The 18,471-nt window shown below is 37.1% G+C and overlaps 6 protein-coding genes across 8 annotated transcripts; 1 reads left to right on the forward strand and 5 right to left on the reverse strand.

The window, feature by feature from the left end:
• Positions 1–73: 73 nt before the first annotated feature.
• Positions 74–1,863, reverse strand: LOC135790454 (26S proteasome non-ATPase regulatory subunit 5). The gene is made up of 2 exons (XM_065300662.1): positions 1,552–1,863; positions 74–1,488 (listed from the first exon to the last, which is right to left on the reverse strand). Exons 1-2 carry the CDS (start codon positions 1,734–1,736, stop codon positions 153–155), a joined length of 1,521 nt encoding a protein of 506 aa, XP_065156734.1. The 5' UTR covers positions 1,737–1,863; the 3' UTR covers positions 74–152.
• Positions 1,864–2,388: 525 nt separating this feature from the next.
• tau (microtubule-associated protein tau) lies at positions 2,389–8,765 on the reverse strand. Of its 2 annotated transcripts, XM_065300660.1 has the most exons (8): positions 8,544–8,765; positions 6,692–6,812; positions 4,907–5,858; positions 4,570–4,785; positions 4,291–4,499; positions 4,045–4,230; positions 3,509–3,679; positions 2,389–3,237 (listed from the first exon to the last, which is right to left on the reverse strand). In XM_065300660.1, the coding sequence occupies exons 2-8, from the start codon at positions 6,803–6,805 to the stop codon at positions 3,157–3,159; spliced, it is 1,929 nt and encodes a 642-aa protein (XP_065156732.1). In that variant the 5' UTR covers positions 6,806–6,812; positions 8,544–8,765; the 3' UTR covers positions 2,389–3,156. The 2 variants fall into 2 exon arrangements, with proteins under 2 accessions (XP_065156732.1, XP_065156733.1); XM_065300661.1 differs by lacking the exon at positions 8,544–8,765 and having other exon boundaries at positions 6,692–8,498.
• Positions 8,766–11,054: 2,289 nt separating this feature from the next.
• On the reverse strand, positions 11,055–12,069 carry LOC135790458 (myosin light chain alkali-like). Its single transcript, XM_065300667.1, has 4 exons — positions 11,909–12,069; positions 11,674–11,851; positions 11,353–11,610; positions 11,055–11,291 (listed from the first exon to the last, which is right to left on the reverse strand). Exons 1-4 carry the CDS (start codon positions 11,918–11,920, stop codon positions 11,257–11,259), a joined length of 483 nt encoding a protein of 160 aa, XP_065156739.1. The 5' UTR covers positions 11,921–12,069; the 3' UTR covers positions 11,055–11,256.
• A 702-nt stretch (positions 12,070–12,771) lies between these two features.
• Positions 12,772–14,589, reverse strand: LOC135790459 (myosin light chain alkali-like). Its single transcript, XM_065300668.1, has 6 exons — positions 14,448–14,589; positions 14,327–14,354; positions 13,711–13,851; positions 13,396–13,650; positions 13,198–13,284; positions 12,772–13,027 (listed from the first exon to the last, which is right to left on the reverse strand). Exons 1-5 carry the CDS (start codon positions 14,448–14,450, stop codon positions 13,259–13,261), a joined length of 453 nt encoding a protein of 150 aa, XP_065156740.1. The 5' UTR covers positions 14,451–14,589; the 3' UTR covers positions 12,772–13,027; positions 13,198–13,258.
• Positions 14,590–14,824: 235 nt separating this feature from the next.
• LOC135790456 (uncharacterized) lies at positions 14,825–15,985 on the reverse strand. The gene has a single exon (XM_065300664.1). It carries the CDS (start codon positions 15,836–15,838, stop codon positions 14,894–14,896), a length of 945 nt encoding a protein of 314 aa, XP_065156736.1. The 5' UTR covers positions 15,839–15,985; the 3' UTR covers positions 14,825–14,893.
• LOC135790451 (uncharacterized) lies at positions 15,982–18,445 on the forward strand. Of its 2 annotated transcripts, XM_065300658.1 has the most exons (3): positions 16,145–16,279; positions 16,348–17,949; positions 18,029–18,445. In XM_065300658.1, exons 2-3 carry the CDS (start codon positions 16,404–16,406, stop codon positions 18,391–18,393), a joined length of 1,911 nt encoding a protein of 636 aa, XP_065156730.1. In that variant the 5' UTR covers positions 16,145–16,279; positions 16,348–16,403; the 3' UTR covers positions 18,394–18,445. The 2 variants fall into 2 exon arrangements, with proteins under 2 accessions (XP_065156729.1, XP_065156730.1); XM_065300657.1 differs by having other exon boundaries at positions 15,982–17,949.
• The last annotated feature ends 26 nt before the right edge of the window (positions 18,446–18,471 follow it).

The raw sequence follows: 18,471 nt of genomic DNA on the forward strand, positions 1-18,471 counted from the left end.
TACGTGTCATCGCAAGGTTGACTTGCAATAAAGATAAATTGGGATTTAGAAGAATCATTTCAGTTTGAAAATCTTGATAGCTTAGTCATTTTTATTATTTTTTTATACAAATATTATCATCCATGATAAGATTGATTGTTAAGGATTAAGAATTATTCATTTCCCTCAATGGCAATTTCAGTAACAGCTCTAACATAATGCGGCCCTTCAATAACAAACGCCTCAAACCTTCTCTTCGTTTCTTCGTCGAAAACCCCAAAATCATTGTCATGCAAACTCTTCACCAGTGCATATTTTTGATCTTTCGTAGATTTAAAACTCTCCGCGCCTCTATCCAACAACAGCTCAATCAATGCTGGATAAGTTTTAATTTTATCCTGTCCCCAATTATGCATAGTAAGTGCAGTCAACACCTTCAGTCCGGCGAGTCTCATCTCCTCAAAAGGATTCTTGACATAATTCATAATCAGATCCATTGCGTTCTCCCCGAAACTACTGAACCATTTGAGCGCAATTTTCGAATCATTTTTGACACCATTTTGATGATGAATCGCTAGTAGGTCCTCCAACCATGTTAAAACTAATAGTTTGACTTCAGTTGGGAAGGTCTGCAGGCGTTCAGCCATTGATTTCAACGCGGAAATCATCTGAAAACCGACGAATGAGTCCAGCACGAGTTTATCGCTACGACTTATGTATCCGAGAGTTTCTAACGAAACTTTTAAGACAGTGTAATCCGATGACGATAGATTATCAAATACTTTGTTTATTACTTCGGGATATTTTTCAAATGCCTCAGCTGGTTTACACTCCGCCATGTGGCCGTAGAATTTCAATATTCCTGGTTCACACAGTTGCAGGAAGATTGGATCGGCTTCATTGATAAATAACCGGAAGATTTTATCGATAAAACCTTCGCGTTTGAGATAAGCATAGCCATAATCCTTCTGGACGAGTGTTGTTAGCATTTCAATGATGTTCAATCTTAATAAAACGTCGTTAGTGTTGATCTCTTCAAGCATTGGCGCAAGTAGCCCGCGTCGTACGATACTCCCGTGCGCAGTTTCGCTTTCCACCGAGATTGTGATGAACAATTCGTAGAAGCGCAAACGGACGACTTCGTTCTTCGCCATTGTCTCTTTCATGATTTGTATAATATTGGCGCTTAGAATACAGTCGGGATTGAGTGCGGAGAAGCTCGAAACGATGCCCACAGAACGGGCACCTACTTTGAGATCATCATCACCTATACATTTGACCACATTGGCGAAAATATTTGCTTTGCACAGATTGTTCACTAATGTGTTCCTTTGTTGGGAAGAGCAGTTGAGAATTCTGGAGAGTTCATCTAGGGCCATCACCTTCACACCTGGATTGGGATGAGTCAGAGCCCTTTCTAAGGGTATTGTGTATCTTAGGGCTGCTTCTCCAATGTCCAACTTTTCCATGCATAATGATAAAACTTCACATGCAAGATCAACTTGTTCTCTGTGAAAAACAGATAACAAATGTATTTAAATGTTACTTTTTATGTGAAACGAAAACACTCACTGATTAGAGTCATTCAGGCAGTCAAACACAAGAGGTAGTTCTAGAAGTTCAGCAGTTTGCATTGCTTCAGTGTCCGAGATCCCCTCAAAGTGGGTTTTGATTTCATTTAAGGTGGATATACGAAGATCTTCGTTTAGGAGCTTCGACAATTTGTCGGCACACCATTCCTCTCTCGTTGCCATCATTAATTATTACAGATAAAGTACAGTGTATTCGTTGTGAACATGAAACATGAAATTCAAGTTTTGTTGATTTTGCAGTCTAATGTTATGTTGTACATTGGGGTTAACCCGGTTAACCAATTAAAACGGTGTGGTAACATAGGCAACTTATTTCACACCTGTACTTTCAGTGTTAGCTAAGTTAACTTCTAATTTGATCAATAAATTTAAACATGTGAAACTTGTGATATTGATCTAATGTCTATCTAACTGGCGATGAATAATATAACTAATAACGCCATGGAATGCGGGGTGTGCTAACAGGACGTCGTTTTGGGGATTTTTGTGAGTTTCTCGACGCTGGTCGACTTTGCAGGATTTTTCTTTGATTCTCTTCAACAGTTTCCAATATCGTGACGACTTTCCCCATCATCGCCATTACGTTCTGCATCTTCTGAATATCCACCACTTTTTGCACTTCTTGCATCTCGTCACGCAGCTTCTTCTGATAATAACAATCATGATAACACATGTTATTACTTTTAGAACAATGTAGAAAGCTTGAACAAAGCTCAAAAAGCGTGAAGTTTTACTTTTACCTTAAAATACTTTTAGATGCAAATTGCGAGGCTGAATTAATTAATTATTTTATTAAACTACGGTGCATCGTCGAATATCAGGATATAATTATTGTTTATTGATATAATCTTACGTTCTGTATAGAAATATTTCAATAATGATTTAATTCATAAAACTTAAATGTTAAATTAGACTTACATTACGTATTAACATTGTAAACTTAATAAAGAGGGTGTAAATATCTTCTAATATACATGGTGTCACTGTGTTTATCTATAGTTCAACATCAACTTCAATAGAAATGATCGATTTGATTCTTTTAAACACACTCATTATTATTCGATAAGTTATTACTCTTATTAAATGTACTTTTAGTGCTTATTTCAATATCGACTAAATTTTAGTTTCAATTTTCACACTTACAATCAAATTTAAATATTTCTATTTTACTTATTGTTAAATGAATGCAGAATGTGGTTGATTTAGGTACGTGATACACATACACAGATTATTTAGTTCCTATAGTTGATATTGTTTTTGGTAAAGCTTGCTAAACGTCGACTTAAAATACATCTTTTTGTTTACTCGGTGAAAAAATAGATTTGCTGCTACTTGTTGCCAAACATCCATTATTGTGCAAACTATTTCGCAACACATTGAAATTTCCCAATTGGTACGAAGCTAATTTCATAACAAATTTAACAGATTCTCATTCAGTTCAAAATTTCATCGGTAATAAAAAGCTACGTTATTTGTTTCAGTAAATAATTAATATTAATTTGCAACATCAAATTTTAATGCCTATCGAATGTAATTGTTTAATGGAAAGGTTATATAGGTGTGGTGGAGCTATCAAAATGGCGGATTAGTTTTCCCTGTTGAGGTTCTCATCGGAAATCGGCTCCCTGCTGTCCGAGTGCTGAGAGTGCTGGGACGGCAACGAATTCTACGAGTTGTTCAAATTACAAAGCGTGATCATCGACAACAGAACGTAAATAAGAAAAAAAAACAATATGTTTATCATCCGCGGTACAGCTCAATCGATAAAATATGACCAAACATGATGTTACATAACCTTAAAAGTGATGAAAACAAGTGAAAAGCCTATGGTCTGCGACTAAATTTACTAGAATCAAACTTAGGAGATTGAAACATAACGAAATTAATATATTTCTCTGAATAATTTAAGGTTTGCTATCGTTGGTGACGAGACTTGCCTGTGATCCGCACATCGAATTGTTTTCGTTGGACATGGCGCCGGCTGACATTTGTCGTAGGTATTCTTTGTCGTCGAAAATCTTCTTTTCGCCGCCGCCTGGTCTATGCTTCACGTTGTCCAACGATCCGATTTTACTCTCGGCTTGGATTTCGATCTTTCTGTCGATAATCTGTAATATTTTCTGTGTTAGAAAATTGCTCAAACTGATTTTGTTTATAATTCCAAACAACATTTACAGCAGTTTACATTTTTACAGTTTGTACGCTCACAATTTGTGCGAAATAATTGTTGCACCTAAACAACGTATACAACGCGTGTTGCTTATTATTTTAGAAAGTTGAGTTGTGCCTAATTTTGCTTTCTTTTTTTGGTTTCTATGGGTACCTTTACAGTTTTTTCAGCCTCGTTGTGCTTCTCTTTAGCTGACTTAGTCACTTTCGTCACGTCGGAATGCAAAATTCCATTCTGATGTCATTTTGACAAAATTTTTGTATTAAATTTGTTTAGGTTTAATTTTAGTGTTAATAATATTACCTTGACATCACCACCACCTGCTACGTGTTGCATATTATCCTTGGATCCAACCTTTGACTTAGCTTTATCCTTAAAGTCCAACTTCACTGTTTCAATCTTCTTTTCACCGCCTTTTGGTTTATGGTTGGCATTTTCAAGAGAACCAATCTTGGACTTTGCATTCCATTGAAGTTTTTGGCTTAAAATCTTCAAAAACAATTAGTATTTTTATGATAGGTTATGTTGTTGTAACCTTTATATACTAACCTTTTTATCTCCACCGGTAGGAGTGTAATTTTCGTTCTTTGCACCGATTCTTGACTGCGCCTTAGAAACATCGATCTTTTTAGTTTCGATTTTAACATTGCCCCCGCCTGGTTTATGACTAGCGTTAGCTAGGGATCCAATTTTCGATTTCACTACCTTCAAGTTAGGAGAAGGTGCAGCACCGACTTGGATCTTATTCATTGGTAACTCTATTAACAAAAAAATTATATATTTTTTTAATTATTATGTTAGCCATGGTTTAATTTGTATAAAAATTACTTTTCCGTTCAGTAGGTCCTGGAGTACCAGGTTGACTGTCCGGACTCATCAGATGCGGTGATCTCGACCCGCGAGAAAACGATCTGTGTTTCGTGGGTGTAGCCCCACCCGACGGGCGGCTCCCATTTCGGCTTGATTTGCGTGGGGTGCGGTCACCATTTGTGGAGTGGTCCGCTCCCTGGGTGGACTCATCGACACCGCTGTCATTGTCACCTTCTGAAAGGTTACAGAACAATTACCACTTCATCCATGGTTTAATTCAAGAAAGAAATTATGCAAAACAGATATAGAACCAACTAAAACAACAAACAATAAGCTGTAGGTATTATATGTGAACCTTTTTTGTTTCTACTAGGTGTCCTCGCAGTGGAACCACCTCTTGTTGGTGTCTTCGGCACTCTTGGTGGTTTATTATCCGCATTAGATTTAGGTTTTTCTTCTAGTTTCTTGACTTCAATCACGCTTTCTGGTTGTGGACTTGGTGAGCTTGAGATTTTACTATCCAATGAGCTGTTCAGCTGTAAAGTGCTTGGTGGTGCATTATCAGTAACTTGTATTGGAGCAACCGGAGAAGTTTCAGACTTTGGTACGTTCTGAGCATTTTGTTGCGGTGGTACAATGGGTGTAGGGCTTGGATTCTGAGCTGGAGGTGGACTTGAAGTTACAGTCTGTGGTTGTTGCACTGGTGGTTGAACCTGAGGTTTAGGTGGAGCCACTACCGCAGGTGACATTTCTGGTGACGATATCTTTGGATTTTCTTTCTCTTCATGTCTTTCGTTTGATGGTCCCGTGTCGGACTCCAGCGTTGCGCTCCGATGCAACTCAGGAGGACCTAAGTTTCCTTCCTGACTGCGTTGAGTTGGCAAAGCACCAGCAAAAGACTGTTGTTGTGGTAGTCCTGGACCAGGTGGACGTTGTCTAATTGGTGGCCCTTGTACTCCTTGAGGTCCAGGTGGACCTGGTGGCCTGAAATTAGGCCTGACTGTTCCAGGTGGATTTACAGCCACAAATCTCTGTTGAGGTCTAAACAATGGTTGACCCGCCGGAGGTCCTTGTTGGTTTGGATTGGGTCCTTGACTTCCAGGTGGAGCAAATCTCTGTTGTTGGTTTTGTTGCAACTGTTGTTGTATCTGTTGTTGAAAATTCGGTGGTCTAAACTGTGGTGCCTGTCCAGGTCCTTGTCCTTGAAAAGGTCTAGGTTGACCTTGGAATTGTTGTGGTTGTGGCTGGGGACCACCAGGACCACCTTGGATACGACTATCGTTTCGTTGTAGTGGTGGTCTAAAGTTCTTCAATAACATCACATTTAAAAGAAAAATTAAAGGTTTCTTAAAAAGCGAGCTTGATACAAAAATAACCCGACATATCATTGTTATTTATTATTGAGTCATTTCGCTGTGAGTTATGGTGATTTGCTAAGTTGTATCGTTGGGAGAGTCGTTATGATACGTGCGTAGTGGAACAGGTATAACGGGGTGATATCGCCGAGTTTTCGTTCTTTTTCCCGCGAGAAAACGCGAGAAAAACGAAAAACATGTCGGCGCAAGGACGCCGGGGACATAGGACCGCGTCCAAAACTAGCACACCCCTCAACAGCAATTCAATCTAATCTAGAATATTTCAGAACTAACAAAAAATCATGAGCTACGACGACGAGCACACATCCTATTGATTTACGCTAACAGTTTTAATCACAAAATACTCGTAGTGAGGGTGAGCAAGGATTCGAATCGAATAAATGGTGCCCCAAATGGGGTACATTTATTGATAGACTTCTGAATGTCTAGCAAACATTAACCGAGTTTTTTTTAATAAACCAATCGATTTTATGCGTTTTATTTTGTTTCGTTCTGTTCTACTTGTCTTTGAACTCAAGTTTGTATTGCTATTTTCCAATTTTACTTTATAGCGTATTTTATTGCTGTCATCTTTCATATGACGTCCAAAGCAATAAATCTATTTAAAAATTTATGGATTTCAAATATACCTGACTGTAATTTTCATTAATATTCAATTGTGTTTTCCGACGATTTTCTATTATTATCCACAACTGTGTAATAATTTATATAGACGACTCTTCCGTGAGAATATTTATAAATTTTCTTCGTTTTTCTTTACTTACTTGATTGTTAGGAGTGTTTGGATTGTTAATCGGCGCTTTTTGCGCTTCCTTAAACGCCATGGTCAATTCACCAGTTGGGCCGTTCAGAATCGTATTGCTTTGCGGCTGATTCATTTTAAAACTTTAAAAGGAAAAGTTCAAGCAAGTCAATTTTTATTTGATTATTTCTTTAATTGCGTGCCCAAGTGTTGTCTAAATCAATTGCTCTTAATTTAATATTTCGTGAATTAATTGAATAATTGCGTTCATGTGACGAGTGTTAATTTGATGTACGTGAAGGAATGTTGGCGGAAAAGTTGAAAACTGCATGTGGCTTGAATATTATTGTGATTTATTGCACTTTTAATCTACTCCAACGAATCTACATCATGTAATCTAGTTTAGTAATTGCTTAATTCGTTTAGGCGCAAATTGTTGCTTTCCATGTTTGCCAAAAGCAAGTGGGATCAATCAACACGTCACCAACACGTGACAAACCTAGTGAATTTCTACATTTCTACCATCTGATATTTACGTGTAGATTAATTACAAGACGCAAAACAAAAACAAAACTTTTTGTAACGTTACAGTCAAGTTTATGTTGTTGTTCATTTCCGGTTGTATTTAATATATGCATGTGTGGGGAATCTAAGCTTTTACATTACAGAGAAAGTTCTGACATGAAGCTAGCGGGACGATCATAAAATGTCTGCAAAACTTACGCCAACAAGGTGCAAACAAAAGTGGAATATGTTCGGCGCGCGTAGATTGCAGATATGCAGGTGTGTGCTTTCTGGTTTATGTTGTAATATTCAAACTATCGATTTAACAAGAATCTCGGCGTAGGACGCGACGATAAAAACGTGATTCTACCCTGCTCAAAAGCGCATGTTACAACATGAAACTACGTCGTTGTACCATTCAACATTCGCTACCATTGAGTGCAAAACCGCAAACTTATTGCACCATCTTCAACACGATCATCGAGGAAAATTTTTAATGTTTGTGGTCACACAACGTGCGATCACATGCGTGTTGAGTTAATTTAGAAATTTTGATGGTAATCCTTTTGGAGACCAATATTTTTGTGGCTGTCAGTTAAATCTATTCAATTTTATTTTCTCATGTTATAGTTTGACCTGATTTTTAAACACGCAATGCGAAAACAGGTCAGAAAGTTAAAGAAAAACATGATTAAAACAAAAAAAATATATGATTTTTTGAAACAATCAATGCTTTATTCACACAAAAATAATAACGGGTGGAAAGTGCGTTGACATTTCAGTCATTGACCACAGTACAGAAATGGGGTTGCTATGAATTAATTCCTACGCATTTTCTTTCTCTAATATCCTTTGTTTTTCTATGTTTTTTTCTGTACAAGGGTTACGTTTGCTTAACCCCTACTTCTGGTTTTATTTATAGTTATCGAGAAACCGATATAAATAAATAATTAAGATTTTATTGATCTAGACATCTTAAAATGGAAATTTTGAGTAAATATTATTGTCTACAGTAGCAATTGGCGTCATATTATAAAATTTACATAAATTTTGTTTTTGTTTTGTTAAAATTATTGGAAATACTTTATTTAACAGTTTAATTAATCTGATATTTTGTGTATTTGCATAAATATGCAATGAACAACAACCAAAACGAAACCACGTCGCGTGAACTAACGTAATCTACGAGAACATGAAATTATGAACTGAAGCCGAAGCTAAAGCGCGAATAATCCAATCAATTAATTGACTTTTCACAAACTATAGATACTTTATAGATACTTAACTACGTGTTTCAAAAATACTTTGTTTTATGCACTAAATACGTCAATAACTTGATGATGATTGATGGCATATAATGAAATAATTACCTGTTTTTTGTGTTAAACACGTTTCGTAAAGATAGATAGCTTTGTAAGGTTGTGTTTCACGTGTAGATGTAGCAAACACCCCAAAAATGCGCCCGACACCGAGTAGTTTAATATGCGTCTTCAACTAGTCATCACTCGGACGCAGTTTCGCCACGCACCGCATACCTTTTGCACCGAGTATTTTTCGGATGTTTATTTGCGTCGTTTATTTGCGGTGCGAACGCCGGTGCCTCTGTGCGACTTGTGCGCGTCGCGACGCCGGTGCGAGAGATTCTAGAGTCTAGGTGGTTGCCCAATACATAGAATGTTCGCGAGAGGAAGCGAGAAAGGCGCGGCGCGGACACAGAGCGCCGTCGCGCCGCCGCCGCCGCCTCCACCGAGTGAAAGTGCGTTCGCGTTGGCATCGATCAGCTCGGCCACTGCGACCGGCAACCGTTCACCACCGTCGATTCTTTGGGGTTTCATAATGTAGTTTTTTTGAAGTAAATATAAGACAAACATGCTTTTTTACAATAAATCAAATTATTTCTATAAATTTCTTGCATACATTAAAATATTAATACATTTAATAATTTTTTTATTAAAACACTCAGTATAACATAATTATATTTCCATTATTTTCTTAATTTATCTAATTTCGAACCGAATCTAACTCATTTAGTCAATTATTTTTTGATATTAGATACGTTCAACTTTATATTGCCGAAGGATAAGTAGATATTGAAGAACGAAAATGATGTTTATGTAAAACATGGGATAGTCTTGTTTCCTACTCTGCTGATTAACTTGATTAAGTAAGGCACTCGAGTAAAACAAAACGGTTGAATAGACCATAAATAACCGGATGATTCTTTAAACATTATGAATGGTTCAATGAATAAATGAATGAATGTTTTGCTTCATTGAGTATAAACAATATCATTGACTTTTATAATAATACCTATAAGTAAATATTAATATTTAAAACATATTATATCTTCTACTGATTTTTTTTTTATAAAAAACATCAAAATGTGAATTTTTTTACAAATCGTATCATAATTCTGCAAAAAAAACTTATTTTTAACTGCAGTTTCTAATCATTTTCAGATTAACTTGATAGAAAGTGATTACTTTAATTGGACACGCATGGAAAGTGCATTTTTTATATACTTCTATTGCACTTAAATCACTTTTTCTAATTCTCCAGCTAGATAAACTGCATTTTGTACCTATATTTTTACATTTTGTTATGACACAACTCCATACTTGTTAATTAACGTACATACAAGTTTAATATGATGTGCACTGAGTCCTGAGTTCACTCCGCAACAGTAGAAACAATTATCTAATCGTCACAAATTGCGCCCAATGCCGTGCCATTCAACATCGAGCAGTTAATATTTAATATTCCTAGGTATGATACAACAATTACATCAACAAATATACAACATACTATAAATCAATTGAATTTTGAACCTTAAATTCCACAAAAAATCTGTGCCTATATCTATAAGATATTTATCATTTTTAAAGCAAATAAATAAACAATTATCACCGAAAAAAATTCTGTGAAGAGGAAAGATTTGATTTGTATACATTTGAAGTGTTTTATTTACATTAGACTTAAAATCATCTTGAGTATCTATAATCGCACTCAAGTGCACATTGATAATATTTATCACGTTGGGAAAATTTGCAACTACGTGAGATGAGTTCTAGATTTTATTAGATATGATGTTTGCGTAAATTATTCACAAATGTAAATTGGGAATTATTGCAATGGAGATGAGATCATATGTTGCTTGTTCGCTAACGTGGGTGGAATAAAACATTTTATTTTCGTGTTTATAACAATTATTAACATTTCTACAATTTAAATCTAGTTAAAAGTTCACAATATTTAAATGAACTATAAAAATATATAAAATCGATAATTTCGTGAAAATAGTGAAAATTTAAATTTTTGTTTACCTGTTGTGTGTGATGTTGAAGAAAACGTCTCCTGTTGCTTGCCACTTTGGTGTGCAGTTGACGCCGACATGTTTTTGTTATCCGTTATCACAATATCACGCACAATACAAGTTTTTAATCAAGAAAGTTGTTTACACGCTGTTTTCCGCAGTGAATAGTTATATTAATACATAGTTTATTAGGATGCTGTGTTATGTTATGTCCTCTCTACTTCTCTCTGATCGTATGGATGTTGCTGTTGTGTCAGCAGTGATGCTTCCCACTCTCCAACTGCTTTTCCTTCCTTCACCGATCGTTACACGCTTATTAAATATTAATTGTTTACACAAAACTACCGCGGAAAATTGAACACACACTCGAATTCATCAAGTGTTACCACTGCTTTTGTTTTGTTGTGATGATGGCGGAGCGGGTCAATGAGATGAGTGCGAAATGCAAACTGCGCACTCGAAGGGTGGAAACTTCTATAATCGTGGGTGAATTGAGCCTGCGCCGCTCCAACAGGATCTGTGATGCTGGATGTGAAAAATAGAGGGGGTGATTGATATAATGCAATGCTTTTGTTAGAACTTTTTCAAAGAATATTTTATTTGCTGTTGAGTTAGTTAATTGTTGTTTTAATCGAGTTTTATTCTCCGTGAAATGTTAGATATACAGGTATAACAGGTGTGCAAAGTTGAGTTGAGTTTTCATTTTAGTCGAGACACGGTGACTTGCAGAACCTTTGACTTTTTGGAGAATTTTGGTGAATGTTTATGATCTACTTGGTGACTTCGCACATTCCAGCCAAGAATGCTGAGAATAAAATTAATTTTGTTTAATATAGTTGTATTGTGGGTAATTTTTTAATACTTACGAACGTATTCGATGTTTCCATCATCATCTTCTTCACCCATGTGGTCTTCAAATACTTCATCCACCTGTGCTTCGGTGAGTTTCTCGCCGAGGGCGAGCAAAAAATTAGACAATTCACCGAGAGGCATCCAGCCGTTTTCCAATTTGTCGGATAATTTTAGCAATTCAATGAAATCTTCATAACAACCCATATCTTTGACTTCTTTCTTCATCGCCGAGTATATTTTGAGTACTTCATCGCATGTCATGAATTTTTCGCCTGTTAATCAAAACAAAACTTAGAATTTTTTTTTATTCTTATATAAAAAAAGTAATTTTTTACCTTCTTTTTTGGTGTAACCTACAGCTTCTAGTTTCTCCAAACTAGGGTTGAGATTGAGGGCGTAGATAACTTTCGGCAGCTTGGATGCATCCAATTTGTTTGTATCGGCTTCATAGATATTGAAGACGAATTTTGCGTTCTCGACTTCAGACGGTCTCAGACCTTCAACTCTGTCTGCCTACGATTTATGCTAATTGTTTAAGCAAATAATGTTTAAAATTTATTTTATATTTACCTGTTTGGACATTTTTTATTAATAATATGTTTTAGGATAATAAAAAAGTTAGAGCACCAAATGTGCAGCAATCAGCGAAAGCGCAGTGGATGGGCTAATTAATTAATTAATCACGTCCGCATCGACCGACACTTGCCAATTGAACTAGAGCTATAATTACAATCGTCATCGGTTTTATATTAAGATCGATCGGAAGATTCAAATGCCTTCGGAGTAATTGCTAGTGAGGAGGGGACAATGCGACTTAATTAGATTGTTCTGCGCATTACTTCAGAGCACTGATTGATGAAACCGCCTTTATATTATATTGGTTTCTTCATTTGGATGATTAAAAAAGTTAAATTGGCCCAACGACTCCTTTTCTTCTCACTACATCTTCTCCCATATAAATTTTCCAGGGCCGGTCTTCACCTAAACCCTCTTTTTGCGAGTTCTTTAGCACCTATTTAACTTAGTTAATTTCAATGGGTTCATCATGCAATTATCTTTGACATTTTTAAAGATACTTTAATAAGAAGAAAACAGTCAAATAAATTCAGAGAGTATTGGGTCATAGTTAAAAAAAAAATCAATTTTCCATTTTTTGTACGCATTTACTTTTTGAAAGCTAAAAATATTTTTGGAATGGAAGATTTAAAGCATTGTTTCAAAAATATGTCGTCGTTTATGTGCGTTATATCGTAAAACAAAAATAGATTAAAAAAAGTGGAAGCATGTATGATGACTAATTCCTAACACAATAAAGGCGGAGACAAAAAAAAACGCTTAGAAATTAATTTGGTGCGTTTGTACAATTGAAAATTTATATTTATTTTTGAAATATATTTCAATATGCAGAAATTAAACAAAATAATAGTACCTCCTTAACATAAATTATTTTTATTTATTAATTATTAAATAATTTACATTTGGTTTTGCTTCGGATTACATCTATATATAAATAAACATATCAGAAACAAAAGCGCAGAGTGAAAACAAAAACAAATTAATGTTGCGACCAGTTGTGCGGTCCTGTGGGCCCCGTTGTGGTGAAGTGTGACACGTTTGTAGTTGTTATTTATCGATTCCCATGTTTGATTATGATGTCCCAAAATGTTTTGATCTCTTGACGTTGGATTGCTGTAATCCCACACACATAAACAAATTAATACCAACATAAGCACAGATTTTAAGCGTACGAAATTAAGCAACACAAGCAAATAAAGCATTAGTTGTTGATGACTTCGGCTTTTTGAAGTTTCATCCTGGCGATTGAATAGTTTGCTGCATCAGGCGTTGATTGTACTTACACAAAATGGTAAAAAATTGCTTTATTGTTCAAAAAAGAAAGTATCTAGCTTGGATCCCATCTTACGCCATCATCTTCTTGAGGAAGGCTATAAAAGACAAGTGTGATCTACATAGTGGACTAAACTAGGTCTAATTATTGTGCATGTTGCGTGCAAATTGAAATATTTTTAAAATTGTTTGAAAAAAATTATACTTACGTTCGTATGGGATGAAACCTTCTTCGTCTTCCTTGTCCATGCAGTCAGCAAGGACCTCATCAACCTGGAAGTCTTCCAGACGCTCGCCCAAGGAGAGGAGGGTGTGTGCCAACTCAGCGGCCATCATGGTGCCATTTTCCTCCTTGTCGTACAGCTTCAAGCATTCAAGGAAGTCCTCGAAGCAGCCGCAGTCCTTGTCCTTCTTGACCTGGGCGAAGATTGGCAGGAATTCATCAAGCTTGAACTTCTTTTCGTCTGCAAAACCACAAAAAATTAAATTAAAAAAAAATAATTAAAAATTTAATAAAAACGCACTCTTCTTCTTGGTGCCACCCAACTTCTCAACGGCAGCAACGGTGGGGTTGAGGTTCAAGGCGCGGAGGGCATCACCCAGCTGGAAAGCATCGATGGCACCGCTGCCGTCAGTGTCGAAGATGTCGAAGACAAACTTCGCCCCTAAAAATAAACGCGCGTATTAAATTTCACAATCCGTGTTACATTTAAGTATATATTATATATATTATATAATATATTTTAAGTATTACAGTAGCACAGATTCAGTTGCCTAAGCGGTGTGTGATTTAAAAATAGCTCCGCGCACTGTGTTCTCGTGGCACTAATTTCACTGCGTCCGTTTTGGTGCGGAGTTATTTTTAATTTTTCCGAGCGCGCGCGCACTGCGCGGTGTTATTATTACGCCCGCTCGTCGGTTATGCGATCGCCGCGGCCATAAATGATGAAAATCGGCGAGAATCCCAAACGTTTCCCGACTCACGGACACGCCTTATAAGCCCAGAGACTATTTTTATCACTGATATTTAATTAAACAATAGAAGTCTCAAAAGTTTTTAAGTTTTAGTCGAAAAATGCTTTGAAATTTTGATTTAATTTCAATTAGTGTTAAAGTTACTTAATTTAAGTAAAAACTTACTCTCAACATCACGAGCGGGAAGATCAGCCTGAAAACGTTAAAAAAATTGTTTAAACTTAATTATTTCAAGTTAAAAATTTTGTTTTTTAAAATTTTTTATAATGTTATTTATTAAACTTACCATTGCGTGTGTGTTCTTGCAGTTGAAGAATGAGAAAACGAAATGAACGTGCCTTCTAGCGACTTTGACCAGAAGTGGGGCTCCGAGTTTCCCTCATCGTCGCTTTTATACGACCAGATGGCGCTGAGGTGCAGCGGCGTGCCCGAAATTCCCGTAAAATTTCACTCAAACTCTAACTTTGGCCACGAAAATTATGCCCACACCGCTCTGCGGCTCTCCCCTCTATTCCCTATTTTGCGATATCGGACCGCAGCGAAATGTAAATATATCTGCGTTCCTCTTAGTCATACGGAACAGTCAAACACCTACAAATACACAAGGAATACGAAAAAATGTGTGTCACGAAATTGAGACCTTCAATAACCTTCGCGCCGAGATTGAAGTATGACGAAAGTGTGTATTTTATACAAAAGCAGTGTATAAAATTGTATAAAGTTTATAATCAACTAATTGCAGCCGGTATTGCTTGCCTCCTCGACGTGGTTGATGCAGCCCTTAACATTCCTACGTGGCATTCGAAAATGACAAAACCTGAAGCTGCTGAACCATCGCTTTTTCTTGGTGCTTACACTCAATAGATTGCCGATTTTGTTAAGCGTTGAACTCTTGCTGTCTTTCGCTTTCTTTTCATCTCCTTTACCACCAAGAGAATTCCCTGCTGAGGCGTCCTCGGTTGCCAAATCAATGCTTTCTAAATGAGATGAATCCTGTGGTTTCAAAAGCAGTTCACTTTCATCGTCATCATAAGGCAATGGAAAGGTTTCCGGATACATCGGATCCGACAACTTGGTTGGCTGTTCCAGTTCTATAACCTGTATAACATGTTCATTAGCTTCCTCCCATTCATCTTGTTTACGCCGTTGTTCTTCATTCAAGATATTGGTAATAGCCTTGGTGGAATTCATAACAAGATCAGTAAGACGCGTCTTTTTCTCAACTACTTTCGAAGGTCTATGGAGGAATGATGGTGGGTACTCCTTGTCAATTGGTGGGCTGTCCCCCACTCCAAGATTCTTACTATTGTCGATGCTCATCATTTCGGTGAGGATACGCTTCATCTGTTGGTCCATCGCAGACGGGGTCTTAACTTGCTCAACGTTAATTTTGCTCAGACCATCAATGATAGATTCCAGCTTTATGGGATTAATGGGTTCATCCTCATCTATAATATTCATCTTGTTTTTCTTATCGCCAGCTTCAGCGATGTCCATGGCTGTTTCCAAGATGTCGTTGAGGATGTCATTAGCCATGTGTTTTTCAGCACTGGGTGTGAGCATCCCCTCAGTAGGAATACCTTCTTGGTAGGTGGTCACATCATCAAGATCGGGGCTTTCAATTGAAGCAGTCATTTCTTTCATGGGAATGGCTTGAGATACGTTAGGTGATAACATTTTTTGCAATTTCTGCAAAATTGTATTTTTTTTGTAAAGTTTGCTGCAATCGACAGGGAGATAAATTGTGTAAAAATGACAGTGATGTATTTTGACGAATGAATTTTTAAATCACGGTGTGCTGAGGTTGCACCCGTCAAATCTTAACAATTTTTAGAAAATTGACATTTACTAGACGCAAATGACACATTATTTTGATGTCTTTCATTAATATCTATTAAAAATTTTCAATAAATTGCAAAAATATCATATTTCAACTTTCATTCCATCAAAACCTAAATAATTTACAAATTTATGGTGGTAATATGTGTGTAGTATGAACGAACGACATGCGCCAGTTAAGAATCCAAATATCCGTGTGAATAATCACCCTGTATGCCCAAGAAGTTATAGTGTAAACGCAAAACCTAATTCCGCCGTCAAAACACGCCAAATTCACAAGTATAAATCATTTAACAACGCATCGTTCCATAAAACTAATGCGGAAACAACACATAACTCTGTTGAAGTTCATAACTTATGGGAAGGTGTCCACTATCAGCGTCGACATGTTCCTGAAGAAGCTATGCACCGAGGCGCATGCGTCGATGAAGAAAGTGCGGGTTTGTCGTTGGAATTAGAAATCGACGAGTCCATCAAGAACCTGCTACGTCAAGGAAGCCTTGATAAACTGGATAAAAACTCCAATAAATACCTTGATGTTACTTTTATTCAGCAACCCACCTCACCGACTCCAGTCCAAGCTACAGTTTCACTTGGAATGGATGAGGTATCTCAACTTATTGATATGGTCCACGCGAAAAACAACAAACCAACCAATAAAACTGATAAATTGAGTACTAATCCCGTGAGCAGTGAAGTATTGCAGAATTATTCAACAGATTATACCAGTGATTATTCAGATGGTTTATATTCCAAAGGCATTGTCCCACCAAAAAGCCAACAAATTTATACAACCCCACAGACTTTTAATGATATAAGATCGAAGCTACCATGTATGGTTCATAGTCAGGCTGGTAATGAAAATTACGATAAACCAACTCCTTGTTTGTGTCAACATTGTGGTATGGTGGGTGTTTTGGTAGAGTCCCAGAAAAGACCTGCGATTCCACACAGTCCAAATCCTAAATTTGCGAATACGAATGGTGCGAAGAATGCACCGCAGACGCATTCATCACGTGTTCCCAAGAAAGTTGTTGACTTGAGAGCGAAATCCAAAAGTGAAACAAACCTGATATTATTAAAGGAGCTTACTGCAAAGATAACCTCACTTGAGGATAGACTCAATGAACACGAGGAGAAAACCGTGAAGAAAGACTACTTTAAATTTGTCATTCATAAACTTCTCACACAGTACTCGAATAAGATTAATGAACTTAGAACGACTGCTTATTATTCCAACAAGCAAAATGTCAACATGGCGACTCAATATTGTCGAAAAAGTGCTGATAAAAGTGATAGAAGTGAAAGATCTGAAAAGGAACCTAGTCGTTTTTATCCTGTTAAAGTACCCAATGAAAATCGAATGAATGTTAAGTCTTCATCAGAAGAAGTATCTTCAGAGAGGTATTATAAGAGACCAACGTATAAGTCCAAAGTACCTAAACGTACAACTAATACCTCCTTCACACGAAGTGACCATCCTAAGGCAGGAACTCATGTTAGCACCAATGTGAAGACTATGTTTATGACGAATGACCAAAACTCCAATCGCTTACCGCAACCACAAGAGAATCTAAGTGCGCATGCGATCAAAAACCTATGCGGTATTGTTTATAATAAATACTGTGATATTGCAAAGCAAAACGAGGCAGGAAACCGAGAAAGGGTCGTGCCGGAGAAGTTGAAACCAGCTGGGCCAAGCACGGGTCAAATGTCCAAGGCTCAGCCCGCTGGGCCCGCTCGAAATAGAAAAGAAGCCCAGAGCACGAAACGCATGAACGTCGCGTACGTCTCGCCGGCGCTCGAAACTTGGCACGACGAATCGGAGCAGGAATGCGTCGCTGCTAAAAATATCCGCGAGCATGAGCAGAAACGCGAGCAGCAGCAGCTTCGTAATAATAGCGGACATGCGTTCGAAGCTCGAAATAAAACAAAGCATTCCGTCGAAGGTAAAGCTCACAGTAGTAATCTTTACAACATCTATGCTAGACAACCAACATTACAATATTTTCCTCTTTTTTGCTTTAGAGAAAGTCAAGTATTTGAAATACTTGGCAAAGCGTAAAAACGTGGATGAATCGGAATTGTGGTCAAATATATTGAACCAAGCAAGGAAACATATCCGGTCTAACGAGGATACTGTTTCCATTCAATTACCCAGTCTTCCTCATGGACCGGATATGTCCGAGTTGGAGTTGACTCTATCGAAACTAAAGGTGATTGTGAAGACGTCTCGTCAACAACGGACGAAACAACCTGTAGAACTCGACTGTTGTTCTTCCAGTGAACGTTTGAATCCGTTCTTTACCATAGCTGAACGCAAACGGAAACCTTCCGCTCCTACGTCTTACTTTGTCGAAGATGAACCACACCGGCAATTTGTCGCGCGATAATACACTTTTCACAATGTGTCTCTATAAGTAATTAAAATTATTTTTCAACGCCTGCATTTTAACAATATATTTTATTCA

This window comes from Atheta coriaria, unplaced genomic scaffold, assembly GCF_025399875.1.
Source record: "Atheta coriaria isolate IRGN ID8LTWV9N9 unplaced genomic scaffold, Caltech_Dcor_3.1 hic_scaffold_4_pilon, whole genome shotgun sequence".
Taxonomy (NCBI): Eukaryota; Metazoa; Arthropoda; class Insecta; order Coleoptera; family Staphylinidae; genus Dalotia; species Dalotia coriaria.

Coding starts and splice junctions, on each gene's coding strand:
- LOC135790451 (XM_065300657.1), top strand. CDS start 16,155: ATGAACGAACGACATGCGCCAGTTAAGAATCCAAATATCCGTGTGAAT. Junction 17,950..18,028: donor AACAAAGCATTCCGTCGAAG/GTAAAGCTCACA, acceptor TTTTTGCTTTAG/AGAAAGTCAAGTATTTGAAA.
- LOC135790456 (XM_065300664.1), bottom strand. CDS start 15,838: ATGTTATCACCTAACGTATCTCAAGCCATTCCCATGAAAGAAATGACT.
- LOC135790458 (XM_065300667.1), bottom strand. Junction 11,611..11,673: donor AGGTTACACCAAAAAAGAAG/GTAAAAAATTAC, acceptor TTTGATTAACAG/GCGAAAAATTCATGACATGC. Junction 11,292..11,352: donor TGGAAACATCGAATACGTTC/GTAAGTATTAAA, acceptor TTTTATTCTCAG/CATTCTTGGCTGGAATGTGC.
- tau (XM_065300660.1), bottom strand. CDS start 6,805: ATGAATCAGCCGCAAAGCAATACGATTCTGAACGGCCCAACTGGTGAA. Junction 4,231..4,290: donor CTACCGGTGGAGATAAAAAG/GTTAGTATATAA, acceptor TTGTTTTTGAAG/ATTTTAAGCCAAAAACTTCA. Junction 3,680..4,044: donor CAGGTGGTGGTGATGTCAAG/GTAATATTATTA, acceptor AAAATATTACAG/ATTATCGACAGAAAGATCGA.
- LOC135790459 (XM_065300668.1), bottom strand. Junction 13,852..14,326: donor TCCCGCTCGTGATGTTGAGA/GTAAGTTTTTAC, acceptor GTTTATTTTTAG/GGGCGAAGTTTGTCTTCGAC. Junction 13,285..13,395: donor AGGTTTCATCCCATACGAAC/GTAAGTATAATT, acceptor TGTCTTTTATAG/CCTTCCTCAAGAAGATGATG.
- LOC135790454 (XM_065300662.1), bottom strand. CDS start 1,736: ATGATGGCAACGAGAGAGGAATGGTGTGCCGACAAATTGTCGAAGCTC. Junction 1,489..1,551: donor TGCCTGAATGACTCTAATCA/GTGAGTGTTTTC, acceptor TGTTTTTCACAG/AGAACAAGTTGATCTTGCAT.